An 18,712-nucleotide genomic window follows, 5' to 3' on the forward strand; every position below is an offset into this window, starting at 1 on the left:
TAGTTCCGGGGGACTATGAGCATCTCTCAAAATGTCCTGTAATTGTGGTGGGTCACCTGTCCTCTTGATCAAGGAGCCTGAGGAGACCCCACCAGATGGACTTGAACCAGTGTCGGTCTACAAAGAGGAGGGTCAACACAGGGGAACCATTTTCTCCATGCTTCCAAGCAAAGCCAACCATGGTCTAGCAGGACCTTTGACTTATCTTCACATAGGCAGAACTGGTAAAAGAAGAGCCAAGGGCTCCTCCCAAGCCCATGTGACCCATGAGGAACAGATCCTCAAACGACCTTAAGAGTAAAAATAAGTTGGTTTATCTTGGCCACCTGTATGGCCTTAAACGCCCAAAAGGAAAGCGTTACCAATGATTAAAGGGGCCAATATAATTTTTTAAGAGTCCATATGCATAGCCAAAGGCTACATAACAAGCAACAATGCCAGACAGGAGATACCTTCTTTTGAGTTGTTGGCCAGGGTGGCCAAAGGGATTCCCAGATAGTAACCCAGCATAGAACTGGGAAATTTAACAGCAGACCCCAATCTTATCCAAGGGACTATTGACAACAGATTACCACTAGATAAGGAACAGCTGACCCTCCTAAAACAAAGACCTCTAGATAGGCTGACTAGATTCACCAGATGGACAAGTAGTGGGGAATGGCTGGGGTGCCGACAACACAGCAGACAGTAGCAGGGATATCAGAGTGTAAGGGCTCTAGTGGGGGAGGGAGGCTATGAGGGGGTTCCTTCTGGGAAGTGGGTGTATAGTTGAGTAAGATGGTTTGGGATGTTCTGTGTGATACACACACACACACACACAAAGAAAAAATCAACAAATTAAAAAAAATGTATTATATTTGAGGAGGAAGCATGGAAATTTATGTCATGTTAATTAGTAAAGGTGATAAACATTACCATTGAAATCTACCCAATGACTTTATCGATATACACAAGTGCCAAGGATCCAAGTGCAACCGATTATGACTAGTAATAATCAGATACTTTCAGATTAGAGATGCAGGCACCAACATCTCAGTGTTAGTAGCAAAAACAATGAGTCTTCCTGCAAGGAACAATATATTCTAAAATGAAATGGAGATCTTTTTTAAAGATTAAAAACTCATTCAGTTTTATCTCTTAAAGGGCTTATACTGAGTTAACTATTGTATAACTGTATTAATTCAAGTGTGAACCTCGAAACTTACAGCCACTTGTGAAAGAGATGTACTCTTGCTCTGGAGTATTTTACTGAATATGTTAATTATGTAATGAAATGCTTCTTCTAATCATGTAGAAAATACATAATGATTAAAAAAAATAAAAAGAAAAGAGTATGGACCTCTCTGGTGATAATTTTGTTATATACTTAGTATGTTTATGATTGTAATCTCTTTCTGGAAAATTTACTGTTATTTTTTATGAAATATCTCCTGATATTCTTTGTGTTAAAATCAACTTTCTCGCTGGGTGTGGTGGCACACGCCTTTAATCCCAGCATTTGGGGGGCAGAGGCAGGTGGATCTCTCTCTGTGAGTTCAAGGCCAGCAACAAGTTACAGGCCAACTGGGGCTACAGGGAGACCCTGTCTCAAAAAAACCAAAAAAAAAAAAAAAAGTAAAAATCAACTTTCTGTTTTTATTAATTTAGTCATGCCAACCTTGATATGCATTTTTAATTTTTTTATTTTTTGAAATAATGGTCTTGCTAAATTCCCAAATACTAGAATTATAGCCATGTTTTTGTATTTGGCTTCATGTGCATTTTCTTAGTATTTTCTTTTTAATCTACTTTCTTTTAGGCTAGTGAAAGTAAAGTGCATTTTGTGCAGATAGCTTATATTTAGATATTAATTTATTTTGATAATCTCTGCCTTTTAATTATAGTACTGAGTCTATAAGTACTCGATGCAATTTTTTGTGATTGGATTTAGGTCTGCCAATTTATTTTCTGTGTGACCCTCTTTCTTTTTGTTGGTTTTTGTTCCTCTGTCTTTTTTTTCTTGCCTTTTAACTGTGTCTTTCCTACGTGTTAACATCCACATATCTTATAAGCTCAACAATATAGTATTGTAGGGTTTCCTCTTAAAAGTCATATTTGAAAAAAGATTAAGGGAGCCAGGTATGGTAGTGTATACCTTTAATCCCAGTATCCCAGTGCTCTGGAGGCTAAGGCAGGAAGAACAGGGGGAGTTCAAGGCCATCTTTCACCTGGTTTACATGATGATACCCTGTCTCAATGAAAAAATAGAAACACAACAAGAACAACAAAATCTAAACCTAAATTAAAAAGTGAAAAAAATAATGGGGAATAATAATCTTGGACTTAACATTTCTGGGTCCCTTCATTGCCTCCTGAAGTTTGTTTGTGATCATTTCTCTTTAGCTTTAAGATTTTCTTTAGTATTTTTGTTGTGCAAGTTTTTTGAACAAGTTTTATTTAAAGTCTTTGTTTCATCTTTGTTTTTTTTTTTTTTTTTATTTTTTGAAACAGTGTCTCCTATACCCCCAACTGACCTGGAACTCACTATGTAGACCAGGCTGGCCTCGAACTCACAGAGATCTGCCTGCCTCTGCCTCCAAGTGCTGGGATTAAAGGCATGTAGCACCACACCTGGCCATCTGTATTCTTTTTAAAAATATTTTTATCATTATTTTTTATCTTATGTATATGAGTATTGCCTGTATGTATGTAAGTGCACCTTTGTTGTGCAGTGCCCACAGAGGTCAGAAGAGGGCATCGGATCCCCTGGAACTGGACTTACAGATGGTTGTTAGGTACCATGTGGGTGCTGGGAACGGAACCTGGGTCCTCTTACGTAAGAGGAGCCAGTGATCTCAACCACTCAGCCATCTCTCCAGCTCTTTATCTTTATTCTTATTATCCTTTATGCATTAAATTGTCTAGGTGACAATTTTTTGTTTGTTTGGTCAGGATTTAAAATTGTTGGTTTTCTGGAGATTTTATTATCTATGCCATCTTGGGTTTCCATTGATTGCTTTTCTCTTTAGCATGGGCCATGCCTTTTCACTTTATTTGCATCTCTACTAGTTTTCTTTTCCATCTGAACATTGTAGGGGATATTTTGTGAGACTGGATTCTGTTAAGTCTTCTGTAGTGCATTGATGTTTTGTTTTAGTAGGTAGTCAACTTAATAAATCATACTCCATACCCCATCTCTGTTTGGGATGGGTGTGTTCAGTTCTTTTAGGTTTAGCCAGCCTGCTTTTGGACCTGGCCTGTGTGTGCATTTTATCAGGTGCCAGCCCAAGTTTTTGGCAGAATCTGACTCAGTTTTAAGGGCCTTCTCCCCTCATTTTGCAGTTCTGGTTCACACAAGCAAGGTTATAGGATTTCTGTTGGTAGGGGACAGTCAGAAGAGAGAAATGATTCATTGCCACTTCTAATCTTTTGGAATAGCAAAGCCTTCTCCAGTGTTAGCATGCTCTGTAGGGCTGATGTTCTACTCAGAGTTTACAGGTATCATACCTGGGATAGCTGGTCTGATCAAAGTTATTCACTCATTAGAAGCAGGATCCTAGACTTTAGTTGTATAAAAAATTGTAGCCACTCTCACATCCATTTTTTGACTTTGGTTTGCTTCTTATTGATGATGTTCAGAGTTTATTCTGTACTTTCTTTCTTCTTGAAATTTAGGGTATTTTCCTATCCCCAGCTTTCTCATTCATCTTTCTGTTCAGCGGGAGCTCGAGAGTTACTAGTTTAGTTATTATAGGTCAGGAGACTTAAACTTGTCTCATTTGGGATTCTGATCCTGCTGCTATTTTTGGATATGGTCTTTCCTTGCAGAAGACCCAGGGCATATCTGAGTTACATTGCCACTCTTGGTCATAGCAAAGGAGGCCGCCAGGCCTATATTTCTTCCAGTCATGTGTCTGGTTCTAGGCATTAGTTTTTGTGAGGGAGGAAAGCATATGGGTTTTTGTTTTGTTTTGTTTTGTTTTGTTTTGTTTTGTTAGCATACAGTTTGAAATTTGTTTATTTTAGGGGCTTTTCATTTCCATCAACACAAGAAGCATTCCCATTGTCATGTTCTGAAATATGTTGTAGAAATCCCCATCTTCAAAGATACCCTAGAGTCATTGCATTCAATAATCTTTCTCTCTAATCTCTTCCCCCTTATATGAAACCATGTCAATTTGTAGGTAAAACGTAGTCTAGTTGAAGATTACCTGGAAAAACTAAATAAAGCTGAGGAAAAGATCCAGCTAATGAAACAAGAGTTCAAAAAAAAGGAAGCAGAGTGGGAACTTTCACATAAGGACCTAAAGAGAGAAGCTGAAGAGAGATTAACCTCCATGCTCCTCGAGCTGAGAGAAAAGGCTGAGTCTGAGAAGCAGACCTTAATAAACAGGTTTGAGCTTCGGGAGTCTGGCATGAGGCACCTTCAGGACCAGCAAGCTGCCCAGATCCTGGACCTGGAGAGATCTCTAATGGAGCAGCAGGGCCGCCTACGGCAGCTGGAACAAGAACTCACTGGGGATGAGTCTCTGCCCTGTGGCCAGTGTGGCCAGGAGCCCCTTGTGGCCCAGGATGGGGAGCACACTCTGCTCCTCCGTGAGAAGGAGGACTATGCCCTCCAGCTGATGTTGGCCCGGAACAGGTAGGTTGATGCTATGGAATGATGGGTGGTGTGGAGCCACCTGCCCAAAGTGCTGGCAGAGGCTAAGAGGTACCCAGGAGGATGTGGAGTGGGGCTTGACTGAACAGAAAATCTGGAAGGAGGTGGAACAAGGTGTGATATACTGTGATTTCACACTTAAACCACGAGGGAAGCCTTATGTTTCATGATAGATATGCTGAGAGTAGCATAGTAATGTCCTTTATGGAGCTTGAATGCCATGTGTGACCATGAGTGTGTATGCATCTCTATTCTTATTTTAGTATTACTAGTAGTAGTAGTAGCAGTAGTGAAAAAGGGTTTTGTTTGACACCCAAGCTTGTCTTAAATGTGCAGTAAAGTTTTTTTTAGCCTCAGCCTCCTGAATGCAGTGATTATAGGTATACTGTCACCATACCTGAGTTTTGTTTTGTTTTTGAGATGAGTCTTCTTGTATTGGTTTTGATGGGCTCATACTGTCCATATAACCCAGGCTGGACTACAGCTCGTAATCCTCCTGCCTTCATCTTCTGCATGCTATGATTATAGGTATGTACACTATGTTCATTTATATTTCTATTATTATTATTATTATTTTTTTGGAGACAGGGTCTCTGTGTAGCTACTGCTGGCCTAGAACTCAGAGAGGTCTGCCTGCCTCTGCTACCCATGTGCTAGGATTAAAAGTGTGTACCACCATGCCTCACTTGTGGGTCTCTTTAACTTTAAACTTTTTTTTTTAAATTCCAAAGAGAGGCATTTTTTAACATATTTTCCAGAAATAACTTGAAGCAGGTAACATAAAAATATATATATACAATGAAGTTTAGGGGGGAAAAAATAAGAATAAGAAATCAAATACCAAAAGGTTTGTCAACATGGGATCAACTTTGGTGGAATAATGAAGGTTTCCATTATCTCTGTTCTTTTTTAAAAAAATCCTAATGAGTTTATTGGTCTTGCTAACAGAGCATATTTATTTACAGAGGAGTGCCCCCCCCCCCATTTACAGCTGTGCTGGAAAGTCCACACTCAAATATAGATTCTCTGACTTCCCAACAGCTTCACAAAATGTCCAGAGGTACCTCATGGCGTTCTCAGTTTATATAACCTTAGCCCCTTCCTCACATGCAGCTAAGATTGACTGGTTGGGTGGGAGGGGTAACTGACTCCCCCACTGACTCCTTGACTAGCGTGGGAAGGAGGTGTGAATATAGCTTCTTGGCATAGTGGTCAGAGGACACTTCCAGTTGACACTCCACCCCTTCCTCTGTCTTTTACATTCATTTTACCAGCCTCTTCCACAAAAGTCCCTGAGCAGGCTTGGAGGGGGTGATAGGTATAGGATGATCTTCCTCCCATTGTGGCAAGGTGTGGAACTTTCAGGTCTCTGCATCATCTATTTTCCATGGGCTGTTGGCCCTTTTCAGTGGGATTCCATCTAAAAATAAAAGCTTAGGCACAGAAGGAAACCTACAGGGATGGAAGAAAGCCCTGCCAGAAGCCATACAGTTATTAAATGAAAATCCCAGTGCCAGAGGTGAGTTGCTCCCCTATGAGCTGTTGGCCAGAGGGGCCCTAAAGTCCCCCAAACAATAAAGGCCATTGCCAATAATGTTGGTTGTACACCGGAAGTACACGGTAAAACCCTATTGCTGAAGACACCTCATGTTGTGAGTGTGGGAGAGGAGGAAATCAAGCTTAGACTAAGCTGGAAACTCCCTGCCACTGAATGGGTAGCTTTCATAGTGCCAGAAGGTGACATGCATTGCAGCCCGTGGCTGGGGGAGAACTGTCTTTCCATTCTTTGTTTCCACATTTTAAAATTCCTTTGACATACAATCTTAAACTTCACTTTTTTTTTTTTTTTGGAAAAAAAAAATTCTGCTATAATTTTGCTCAATGACAGACCCTGCATGCTGCTCTTTCAACATGCCATACGAAATGTTCCAACTGGTGCTAGTGGCACGTCTAGTGTATGTACAACCAGCAAATTTTCGATTGGATATAATACCCGCCCCTAGGGGTAGAACACACATCTGGTACTGTAGACAGGCCAACCCCCGGTGGCAGAGGAGGGATATAGGCCCTAGTGAGGAAGCCACTGCAATTGTTTTGTTAGATGGATGTAATGCACCTGCTAAAGTACTGTCCAAGCATTTGTGTTTATGCCCATAGGTTGTTGTAGCAACTACTGTTTAGATGAACTTAAATGTACCTCTGTGAAAATAAACATTTAAAGTTTTAGATTTAGAACATAACCAGATTCTTAACCTCCCTTAGTGCCAGCCCTTTTGCAGACTTCGATCCTCAGGCTATAGAGGCCAAGGTATACGTACTGTGGGGCAGTTGAACCTACTGGTGGCTTGACCCTACCTTGTTCTGTACCCTCCCCAGCTTATCAGAATCAGGGATGCTCAGGAATTCCTGGCTTGAGAATTTGAGTTCAGATACAGACCTATTATGTTGGAGCCAAATATACAATTCCACAGGACTGATCTGGTCCTGCCTCTCAGAAGGCATTGAGTGAGGTAATTTGTGGAAGACCCATAACTAAGTTGTACACAGAAAATCAAAGTCCTTGGGGTTAGGAAATTGTTTGGTGCGTAAGAGAGCTTGCTTTGAAAGCATGATGATCTGAGTTTTAATCTTGAGCCCCATGTAAAAGCTGGGCATAGTTCCACATACATGTAACTCCAGTGCTGGGGACAGATAGATTGTAGAAGGTCACTGGCCAGTTTTCTTAGCCATAACTGCATGCTTCAGGTTCAGTGGGTGCAGAGAAGTTATGAGGTGCAGAGAAGTCTGGTGGTAGCACCTGTTGCAAATGACTTGTTGAGCCTGATTGGTGTGGTCTGGTAGAGATGTATATGTAGTTTTCCTATGGGTGCTGTGTCTTCTCTGTAGTATAAGATCTGGTGACTCCTGAGTTGCTCTTGCCCCTGAGTTCCTCAGGCTTTGTGTGGCTCCTAAGCTTGCCTTGAGGAAGGTTTAGGACCAGGGCCCAGGCAGCTTCCCGTAGGAAGTATATTCTGTGACTTAGAGAGGATGAATACAGTGCCATGTACCCTGTTGCCTGTGTTCCCCGTCAGGTTTTTGGAAGAGCGTAAAGAGATCATGGAGAAGTTTGCCAAGGAACAAGATACCTTCCTGCGAGATGCCCAAGAGAAGCACTCCTGTGAGCTCCAGTTCTTGCATCAAGAACACCAGCAGCAGCTTTTGTCTTTGAGAACAGAGCTTGAGACTAAGCACCAGTCTGAGCTTGCTGAGCAGAGGGCCTCACTGGAGAGCAAGCAGCAGGTACTCCTTGAGACTCACGTGACTGAACTTCAGGTGAAACATGCGGCTGAAATCAGTGCTTTGGAGATGAGACATTTGTCAAATTTGGATGCTCTGGAATCCTGTTACCTGGCAGACATTCAGACTATTCGGGATGAGCACAGAAGGGCTCTGGAGCTTTTGAGGTCAGAGCTTGAGGAACAGCTGCAGAAAAAGAACTCTACTCACAAAGAGTTTTTGACCCAGGAGTTGGAAAAACTTAAGCTGAAACATGATGAGGAGCTTCAGTCTGCAAAGAATAGCCTGAGAATTGAAATGAGTCCTAAACATACACAGACGCTCCAAGCCCTAGTGACTCACTTGCAAGGTGCACACCAGGTGAGATACCAGGGCCCCTTGCTCTGACTTGGGGGAAATTTCCCTATTACTCATGTGTATTGACCATGTTATGTGTGTCTGTGTGGCCATTTGTGGGCAGGTATTTGTGTGTTTGTCTGCACATCTGATGTCTGAATTGTGTGCCTATGTCTCTTGTGCCTATGTGTCTGTGCCTCTGTGTGTACTGGCATTTGTTTTTCTGTGCATGTGTGTATGTGCCTCACAGATGGCTGACAGCAGTGGTAGCTTTTGGTTTCCCTGCAGATGATACAGAACAATGAGTTGGTTGTTTGGGGCACGATTTATATGTATATTCATTGGTCTTTCGAGGTTTTAGGAGCTCCCTGAGGCTGACCTGAGCCTCTGCCTTGAGATACAGTTTCGACACTGCAATAGATAGCCATGGTTTTTATGTTTGTACGTGCAGAGCATTAGTCTCCTTTTTATTGATAGCTCCTGAAATTCAATACTTTTCTCATATTTCTTTGTTTGTTTGTTTGTTGTTTGTTTTAGGGGGTTTTGTTTTCTTTTGATTGTTTGTTTGTTTGTTTTAAATAGGGTCTCCCTAGTTCTAGCCCACCTGGAAGTCACTATGTGGATCAGGCTGGCCTCAATCTCACTAGGATCTTCCTGCCTCTGCCTCCTGAGGGCTGAGATTAAAGATGTGTGCCACCATGCCCAGCACTTTTCTCATGTTTCAAGACCAGTGATGGTTCTTTTGGCAGACACTTGAGGTTTTTGGTATAAGAGGAGACTTTTGGCAAACTCAACAGTTGGCTAGCACTAGTTTGTGGCCTCAGGAGCTTCTGATCATAAATAAGCCACATTTATTGGATTAAATCCCATTTTACTTTGGATACTTCATACTTCCTTTGCCCTTCCTAGACTCTGGGATTTTTATCTTCCTGAAATGGGTGAGGCTGCTCTGTGGTAATACATGGAGCAGCTGGGAATGCTGGGCCATGAAGGGTGTATCCATGCTAGCATCTAGATTGGTCCAGAGAAGATGGGGCCATTGTACCTCTCTGGAATTATTTGGAGAACTGTCTGATACTGCTGGGAGATCTTCAGATGGGTCCTGCACTCTGGAACTACAACCTTGGTATTAGTGGCTTTCTACAAATCAGCACAAGAAAGGAATGCCACTTATTCCCAGTCCACAGATCTGAACCTGTAGATCATCTTGATTCATTTGGTTTAAGGAAAATTAATAATATTTAGAAAACAGAGGCATGTATATCACATAGGAAAACACGTTTTTAATTTATATTTTTATTTTATGTGTATTTGTGTATTGCCCGCGTGTATGTAAATGCACCCATACCATGCAATGCCCAAGGAGGACATAAGAGGGCACCAGATCCCCTGGAACTGGATTTAAGGACAGTTGTTAGCTGCCATGTGGGTGTTGGGATTCGAACCTGGGTCTTCTGTGAGAAAAGCCAGTGTTCTTTACCACTGAGCCATCTTTCCAACCCTGAAAACATGTTTTTAAACCATGACTTAACTTCATTGGTGGCAGAATTTATTTTAGGAAGCACATGAAATGTTCTCTGTTTCATGCACATGACAAGACATGGGTAGAACACAGTGCCTAGGATGGGCATTCTAGGGTTTACCTGGGGCGTAACAGCTGTGGGTGGTCTCTTGGCAGAAGGAACTGGCCACAGCCCGGCATGATCAAAGGCTAGAAGAGGATAGGGGCACAGCCTTGGATAGTTTGGGTGCCAAGGTAGTGCTGCCAGAGTGCCCACATAAAGCTGTGCTGCAGGAGCTGGGAGACCCACAAACACCTGAGGAGCAGAAGCCACGAAAAGAACTGGCCAAGCCCCAGGAGCTGCAGGCATCACAGGAACAGGCTGCACAGGTGAGCATTCCCATGTGAAGTCCCAAAGGGACTTTGGTGTTGCTCACAGCTACAAGTTGATGAGTACCATGGAGCTAATGGTCATAGGTGCTAGGGTCTGCTTGAGGTGCTCAGCAGGGAGCAGAGCTTTGTTTGTTTCATTTTGTGTGTGTATGTGTGTGTATGTATGTGTTTGCATATGTGTAGATATACTTGCATGTGTGTTTGTACACACGTATGAAGGCCAGAAATTGGCATTAGGTGTCTTCTTTGATCGCTCTTCACCTTGTGTACTAAGGCAGTCTCTCACTTGAACCCAGAGCTCACTCTTTTAGCTATTCTAGCTAGGCAGCTAGCTCTGGGGGTCTCCTTTGCCTCCTGCATGCTGGAGTTACAGGAGGCTGCCATACCTGCCTGGCCTTTACATGGTTCTGGGGATCTGAACTCCTGTCATCATGCTTACAGCAAGTATTTTACCTGCTGAGCCATCCCCCCAGCCCTAGAAGCAGTGGTTAAGTACCTACTCACTAAGATAAGACAAGTAGGCATCAATTGAAGTGTTGGTGACTGAAAGAGGATGCTGTGGAGCAAGCTTCTGTGCAGGGTTGTGACTGTATCCACACAGAGCGCTAGTGGGTGCTCTTGGAAATCTACACAATATGTTTTTTCTTTAGAATATGTATGTGTCTTGTTAGATTACATGGTACTTTTGTGACAAAGTTTAATTAAGCAAAGGCTTCATCATAGTTTCCCTGTATGCAAGATGCTGTGAGGTCATGGCCCTGGGATGCCCAGTCCTGCCTGCTGGGCCTGCACACATAGGCCCATGTGTAAACACACATGTATACACAGTGCATATGTGCTTGTGCATGCATACACATAGCACACAATATGTGCACATATAATTCTGCATTTTGTTCCTTCAGGCTAGTGGAACCCCTAAAGTTACCTGAGGACCCTAGCTGGGTGTCTGAAGCTCATCTACCTGAGCGTTCTTAGATTTATTGTCTCATGATCTGGGGGTGAAAAGAGAAGAGTCTCTGTGTACAGTGCCTCACAAGTAACTGGATATTTCTGTGAAACCTGCCAATTTATTGAGATGACTCATTTTTCTAAATACTGTCACTCTTAAGATCAGTATCATTTCTGTCTATAAAATAAGGCCCTCAAATTTGCCTAGGTTTGCTAAATTAATAGTTCATCATTACTGTCCACAGTTTGTGATGTGGATTAATTTCTAAGATGAGAATTTATAAACTATTTATTCACAACATTCCCTAATAAATAATTACAAGATACTATAAAAATAAAAGGAAATCCTCTCCTCTTTATTTAAAAATCTGGGAATTGGTCTCTGTATCTTATTCTAAGTGCAACCCTGAAGAGTTATTATTATAAAAATAAAAGTTATTATAAAAAGTTATTATAAAAGTGGTCACCAGAGGGTAAAGATGCCTTCTGCAAGGTGTTACTGAGGTTTGAGACCCAGGTGAGGTCGGGATCCTGTGAGGAGGCCAACCCCATAACTCAGAGGCCAAACTGAGCCCTATATGTTGTGGTTTGTAGATTGGGATACATCAGGTACTGTCCCTCCTGTTTGGAGGTGCTGTTGTGAGCTGCCAGTGTGCTCAGCCCCAGTGCCTTTGTGGTACCCTGCTTTCCTGATGCCAATAGGTAGTTCTCACTCATCCTATTTGTCTATAACACAAGGAACTGTGCTTTCAAAGCTGTGCGTTAGGGTTGTTCTGGAGTGTTGCATGCTTGCTCTTGGGTGATAATGCTGTCAAGTATTGGGGCATTTATTCTAAAACTGTCAAATGCTTGTAACCTTCTGTGGCAACACTGTTCCGTCTTTGGCAACATCTGTGGTGATGCTATTGTGTGCTTGAGTTGAGGGTGCTCTGATCATTTCTAGGTATGATACAGCTTTGCCCTTTCTTCCTTGCCTCAGGATGCTTAGGATTCATGCCCTTTCATGTGTGTGCTTGTGTATGGCTGATTTCAAAGAAAACATGTGGGCTATGATGAGATGGGGTGCTCCTTATTTTATGTTAACTTTAAAAATATCACATTTTTATTTGTGTGTGTGTGTGTGTGTGTGTGTGTGTACACACCAAAGTGTGCATGTCAAAGTCAGAGGACAACTTGCAAAAGTCAGTTCTTTCTTTCTTACATGTGGGCCCTGGGACTCAAACTCAAGTTGTCAGGCTCGGTCAAAAGTACCTTTACCTATTGAGCCATCTCACCAGCCCTGTGTTATTTTTTTTGTGTGTGGGGGGGAATTTTAACATACACAGGAATTGAACATTCCAGTAAGCCACTAATCCCACTGTATAGCAATGTAGACCAGTCTTAGAATATCAGTGGTCCCTGTATAACTTTTCCATGACCCACCCTAACCTGAAAAACCAACAGGAATTCCTTCATTTCATCCCATTTCCAGCCTAAGCCTCTGCCTCTTTCTGGCTATGGTTGTATAAATTAGGATCTGCACAAGGCCTGGTATGTACTAAGTCTTTTTCATTTTCATTTCTGTGTTGATAATCATCATTTCACCCTTGTGTAGATCTTTCTGGGTAAGTCTGTAAGCATGGCTGTCTTGTCATATGTTCAGACTTGCTTTGGTAGTGAGACATTTCCTCTAGTGCCCTTTTAGGCTCTGACAGACATTTCAGAGAAACTCTCAGGGTACTCCTGGAATGCCAGGGCCACTGTCCCAAAATAGCAGGGACATGATGTTCTTGCTATTCCTCATGCTCTGTTGGGCCACAAATATCTTGCACCTGTCTGGAGAGTTTTGTCGCTCAGCAGATTCATTTAATATAATGTTCATGAAGCAGACGGATTACTTTCCAGGTTACTACCCTTTGGAGTTTGGTTGTGAAAAATATTCTCTGAAAACGTAAGCTTGATTTCTTTTTAATGGAAATGTGTTCCATGAAGAAGTCTCCTGGGCTGGTAACACTAAGCATGGACTGTGGTCCAGAAGTGTGCTGCAGGGTGGTTATACAGGGCTGTTTCATATTTTCTTATATAAAAAGCAAACAAGTTGATAGTGTTAAAAGAACTTTGGTCAGCTTAGATGTACTTTGAGAATCTGTGACTCACTGTTAGCACGTCTGTCTTCATTCGCATTCGCGTTCTCTGTACTGCCTTTCTTTTTTGTTCTTTCTTAGGCGTATCTGTGTTTCTAATGACTAACCCATGTGTGATACTTTTCTGTATTTCTGTGGCTGTTTAGAGAAATCTGAGGGTAACTTTTTCTTTCTTTTTTTTTTGAGACAGGGTCTCCCTGTAGCCCCAGCTGGCCTGGAACTCACTTTGTAGACCAGGCTGGCCTTGAACTCACAGAGATCCGCCTGCTTCTGCCTCCTGAGTGCTGGGATTAAAGGCGTGTACCACCATGCCCAGCTTATTAATTTATTTTTTTACTTATTTATGTTTGTGTATGTTTGTGGGTGTGTACGTGAAATGGTACTTATGTGGTGGTCAGACGACAACTTTCAGGAGTTTGATGCTCTCTTTCCACCATTGAAACAGGCACTCTGAACAGAAAATGATACCCAAATGGTTTTGGTTTTTTTTTTTTGTTTGTTTGTTTTTTGTTCTTTTTGAGACAGGGTCTCCCTGTAGTCCCACCTGTCCTGGAACTCACCATGTAGACCAGGCTGGCCTTGAACTCACAGAGATCCACCTGCCTCTGCCTCCCGAGTGCTGGGATTAAAGGCGTGTGCCACCATGCCCAGCTAAGGGTAACTTTTAAAAAACATCATTTATTTTATTTGTTTGTTTATTTATTTATTTATTTATTTATTTATTTATTTATTTTTTGTGTGTATTCATGTGCCACATGTGTGTGGGTGCCTGTGGAAGCCAGAGGGTGTTGGATCTTCTGGAATCAGGGTGAAAGGTGGTTGTAAGCCACCTAATGAGGGTGCTTGGAATTGAATTTAGGCCCTCTAGAAGAACAACAAATGCTCTTAACCACTGAGCCATCTCTCTAGCCCCCCAAACATCATTTATTATATTGACCATACCATTTAGAACACAGCAGATAGTTTATTTCCAGGCTGGAAATAGAAATGACTGACAGACGCCACGGTGTCAAGAGGAGGGGAGGGGGATGCTGCAAGAATGAGACTTCCAATAAGGTATCTAGTCATGTCAGCCATACAGCTGTCTAGAGGCTTGTGAGGTCCCAGCCACAGGCCTGTAAAACTACCTCATCTGCCCCTGAGCATCTCATGGTATCCTTCTATTTGTCCTGCTGCAGGGCACCCCACAACAGTGTGCTAGGGACACAGTGTGCTGGGGAGAGGTTAGGCTGCCTGCTTTGTTATTGCTGCCCTTGACATACCTTATGTGTCTCTATAAACTGCCGTAAAGCCCTTCCTGAGACAGGGAAAGTGAAGAAATACAGTGAGCCAAGTGGGTCCTTCAGCTCTGCTTTGAGGCAACAGGCCCAATGTCTGCCTATGTAGGCCTGGGTTTTGTCAGGCCCCATGCACCACAGTTGGCCTTTCCTATGTGAAATCATTCTACTGTCTCTGTTCATGTTTTGGTCAGTGTCACCAAAGAACAAAGGACCACCAGCTGAATAGGGATGACTGCTGTTTGTGAGGCTATTCTGTTTATTTTAACCTGTTTATCTAGGTGAGCCTTATTAAAAAACACTTTTATTATTTAGGAAGAAGAGTATTTCCCTTTTAAAGCTAAAGAAACATGGGTTTCTGAATATCTTGAATTGCTCCCCCATAGGAGAGAATTTCTTTTTTTTTTTTTAATGTCAGTGCTTTGTCTGTATGCAATGCCCATGGAAGCCAGAAGAGGGCATTGAATCCCCTAGAACTGGAGTTACAGATGGTTGTCAGTTGCTGGGTGGGTGCTGCAAACTGAACTTGGGTCCTCTGGTAGAGCAGCTAGTGCTCTTAACTGCTGAGCCATCTCTCCAGCTGGGGAGAAAATTTCTTAATGTGACCATTTCAGTTGAACTTAGTCACCATGCAGAAGTGGCAGTTGTTATCACATGACACTGTCCTCCTTGGTGAGTATTCTCAAAGTTCAGACTTCTTTTAGGTTCTTTGTGGTGAGCCATATGAGCACGTGGCTGTGGTCTTTAAAAGCTGATTGCCGTTTGTCGTGCAGAGCTACAAATGCTAATTGAATGTGCTGAATTCTAGTGGGTTGCAGAGTAAGGATGAGAATAGTTTCCTGATTAAAGGCATTCTTGTTGTTATTAATGTGCTTTTGTACAAGGTGAGTTTGAAAGAGAGCAGAAGGTTGCTATGTGTGAAGAGGAGGTGGTGCTTGGACTTGAGTGAGCAGGTAGATTTTCTTTGTCAGAAAGCAAATAAATCTCTGCAGATGTAGGAGAATGATGGCCAGACTGAGAAGGTATGTGGGTATAACACAGTTTACCACTTTAAAAAAGAGATTTATTTTTATTTTATATATATGTGCACCTTTTATGTGCCAGGTGCCCATAGAGGACAGAGAGTGTGTCAAATCAACTGAAACTGGAGTTACAGACAGTTGTGAGCGGTCATGTGGGTACTAGGAACTTAACCTGGGTCCTTGCAAGAGCAGCAAGTGCTCTTAACAACTGAGCCATCCTTCTAGCCCCCATTTGAACCATTTTTAAACATGTATCTCAGTGCCATTAAGTACATCCACAGTACTGTGCATCCATCACCCAGTCCATCTGCATGACTTTTTAAAAGTTAATTTGTACAAAATGAGGGTTTATTCCTCTTTATAACTTATCTTATAAAACTGAATTATGTATCTACTAAATAAGAACTTGTCCCTTTCTCCTGCTCCTGGCACTCACCATTTTACTTTTTGTTTCTATGAATTTGACTACTCTAGAAATCGCAAGTCAGTAGGACCCAGTAGTGTTTGTCTTTTAGCTACTGATTTATTTTACTTGTCATAGTGTCTCTCAAAGTTCATCCGTGTTATAGCATTAATTCAAAATTTTATTCCTTTTATGGCTGAATAATTGTCATTGTATGTCACATTTTTGTTTATTGGACATTAGGTCAATTGTGTAAAATACTGCAATGAACATTGGAATGTAAGTGTCTGTTTGATCCTTGCTTTCAAATTTTCTGGGTGCATATCTAGGAATGGAGTTGCTGGGTCATGGTAACTTCATTTAACTGTTTATAGACTCGCCAAACTGTTTCCCATGGCATTTGTACCGTTTTATTTCCTCACTCAGAGTGCAGAGGGTCCAAATTTTTCCACATCTTTGTCAACTTTTCTTTTTTGTTTTTAAATAGTAGCCATCCTAATGGGTCTAAGGTATTATCTTATTGTGAATTTGATTTGTGTTTCCCTAATGATTAGTGTTTTTGAGCATATTTTTGTGTTTTTATTAAGGCCATTTTTGTGTTTTCCACAGAGAAAAATTTAGAAAAATCTTTGACATTAAAAAAGTTGCATTTATTTATTTTGTGGGGGTCAGGGGAAACAGGGCATGGTATGCCACAATGTGTAGTGGAAATTAAAGGATAACTCACTAGAATTGGTTCTCTCCTTCCTCCATGTTAGTCTTGAGGATTGAACTTAGGTTATCAGGCAAATGAGGGAAAGTACCTTTACCTGATGAGCCATCTCACCATTTTATTGATTGAATTATTGTTTTGTTTTGTCACAGGGTCTCCCTGTAGCCCCAGCTGGCCTGAAACTCTCTATGTAGATCATTCTAGGATGGCCCAGATCTCAGAGATCCACCTGCCTCTACCTCCCAAGTGCTGGGATTAAAGGTTTGTACCACCACACTTGGCCATCTCACTATGTTTTTTTTTTATTAATTACTTTTATTTTATGTATACACGTGTATTGCCTGCATGTAGGTATGTGTACCCATGTTAATGCAGTGCCCGAGGAGGTCAGAAGAGGCTGTTGGACCCCCTGGGACTGGAGTTATGGACAGTTGTTAGCTGTCATCATCTCATTATTTTTTAACTGAGTGGTTTGGTTTGTGTTGTTGATCTCCTTATTATAATACATGAAAGGGTTCATTTTTTTCTACTGTTGATCTTTTAGAATTTCAACGCAGCACATCTCTCATCTGATGGCCATGATGCAGGGCTTGAACTTGAACTTACTGGTAATCTGACAGGATCAATGTGCTGGCGTGTATATTAGGGAACTGTGTTGAGTATGACAGCATGCTATTATTTCTACATAGCTTTCTCCTCCTTGCTGTTCACTGGACACTGGGGCCCGTGGAGTTGTTTGTGATTTTCAAAATACGGTGGCTACCAAATGACAGAACTACTTTTGTCTGACCTTAAACACTGGTGGAGTGTTTTAGAGGGATCAGGGTAGTAGCAGGTCAAGGGACATATTCCCAACTACAGGGGCCTCTCTTGTGCTAGGAGACAGACTGCCATGTTTGGGATACACAATAAGATTAGTGGCCAGCATGGCCAGCAAAGCCCAGGGTGAGGCTGTGGGAGCAGTCTTATTCAAATCTGTAAGGCTATGTGAGGGAGCAATAGTTTTTCAAAATATTCTGCAAAATTATAATTTATATAGCGCTAAAAAAACTTCTAATTTTGTCAGAAATACTGAAAATAACACAGCTAATGAACAAAGTAAGGTTCAAGGTATACTACTTAAGATCTACACACACACACACACACACACACACACACACACACACACACACACACACACACATGACAATTAGGGTTAGAGGTATACCACTTAAGATTTGTACACATATGTACACGCAAAATAAAAGGAGTTAGCTGCCAAGTTTGTGGTGGTACAGGCTTCTACTCCCAGCACTCAGGAGGCTGAAGCAGAAGGATCTTGAGTTCAAGACCAACCTAATCTCTATAAGGGAGATCCTGTCTCAAAACGGGAGGGGAGGAGATTGGCATAGTCTCTCTCTTTTTTTTTTCCCTCTCTCTCTTTTTTCTTTTTCTTTGAGATAGGATCTCACTATGTAGCCCTGGCTAGCCTGGCACTTTATGTATACTAGGCTGGCCTCGAACTCACAGAGATCCACTTGCCTTTGCTTCCTGTATGTTGAGATTAAATGCCACCATACCCAGCTAAAGGCAAATTTTAAATTCCAAACTAAGAAAGAAATTATAAAGATGATGTAACAGTCCACCTTTGGTAGGGGTGTGTGGTAAAGGGTTAAGAGGGAAGAGCTGCACGTAAGTACCTGAGGATGACCAGCAATCAGTGTGGTGAAGGGTCCCAGGGAAGGTGTACCTGTGCAGCTGCTGTTACCTGGTTGCACAAATCTACATGTGCTGAGAGACACTAACCTGTTAGCCACCTCATTATCAGGTGCACCTGAATTACACATGTATCGCTAGCTAAGAGAAGGTGAAATGTTCCTCTAGGCAAACTACCCTCTGAAAAAAATTTTGTTTTCATTATGAAATGGTCCTACTGGTATCTTTAAAATTGCACATGTTCAGTTAAAATAATGTTGTGAAAAGTACCTGTGTCCTGCCACCCAGGTTAAGTAATTTCTGGTCCCTCACAGTATTTCTCTATGAGCTCATGCTCTCCCCTCCAGTGGAAGCTACCATCCTAATGTTTTTAGAGGTTTTTTTTTC

General features: G+C 41.9%; 1 protein-coding gene across 5 annotated transcripts in view; it reads left to right on the forward strand.

Annotated features, from left to right (window-relative positions):
- Pcnt (pericentrin) overlaps positions 1-18,712 on the forward strand; it is a 143,498-nt gene that overhangs the window by 51,287 nt on the left and 73,499 nt on the right. For 3 of the 5 annotated variants that reach the window (XM_008840472.3, XM_029567100.1, XM_029567098.1), the window contains exons 13-15: positions 4,164-4,621; positions 7,711-8,275; positions 9,930-10,142. In XM_008840472.3, coding sequence (XP_008838694.1) covers positions 4,164-4,621; positions 7,711-8,275; positions 9,930-10,142 — 1,236 coding nt within the window. The remainder of the gene's footprint in view (positions 1-4,163; positions 4,622-7,710; positions 8,276-9,929; positions 10,143-18,712) is intronic. The other 2 variants (XM_029567099.1, XM_029567101.1) reach the window with 2 other exon arrangements.

Source organism: Nannospalax galili, unplaced genomic scaffold, assembly GCF_000622305.1.
Source record: "Nannospalax galili isolate Female #2095 unplaced genomic scaffold, S.galili_v1.0 scaffold619, whole genome shotgun sequence".
Classification (NCBI taxonomy): domain Eukaryota; kingdom Metazoa; phylum Chordata; class Mammalia; order Rodentia; family Spalacidae; genus Nannospalax; species Nannospalax galili.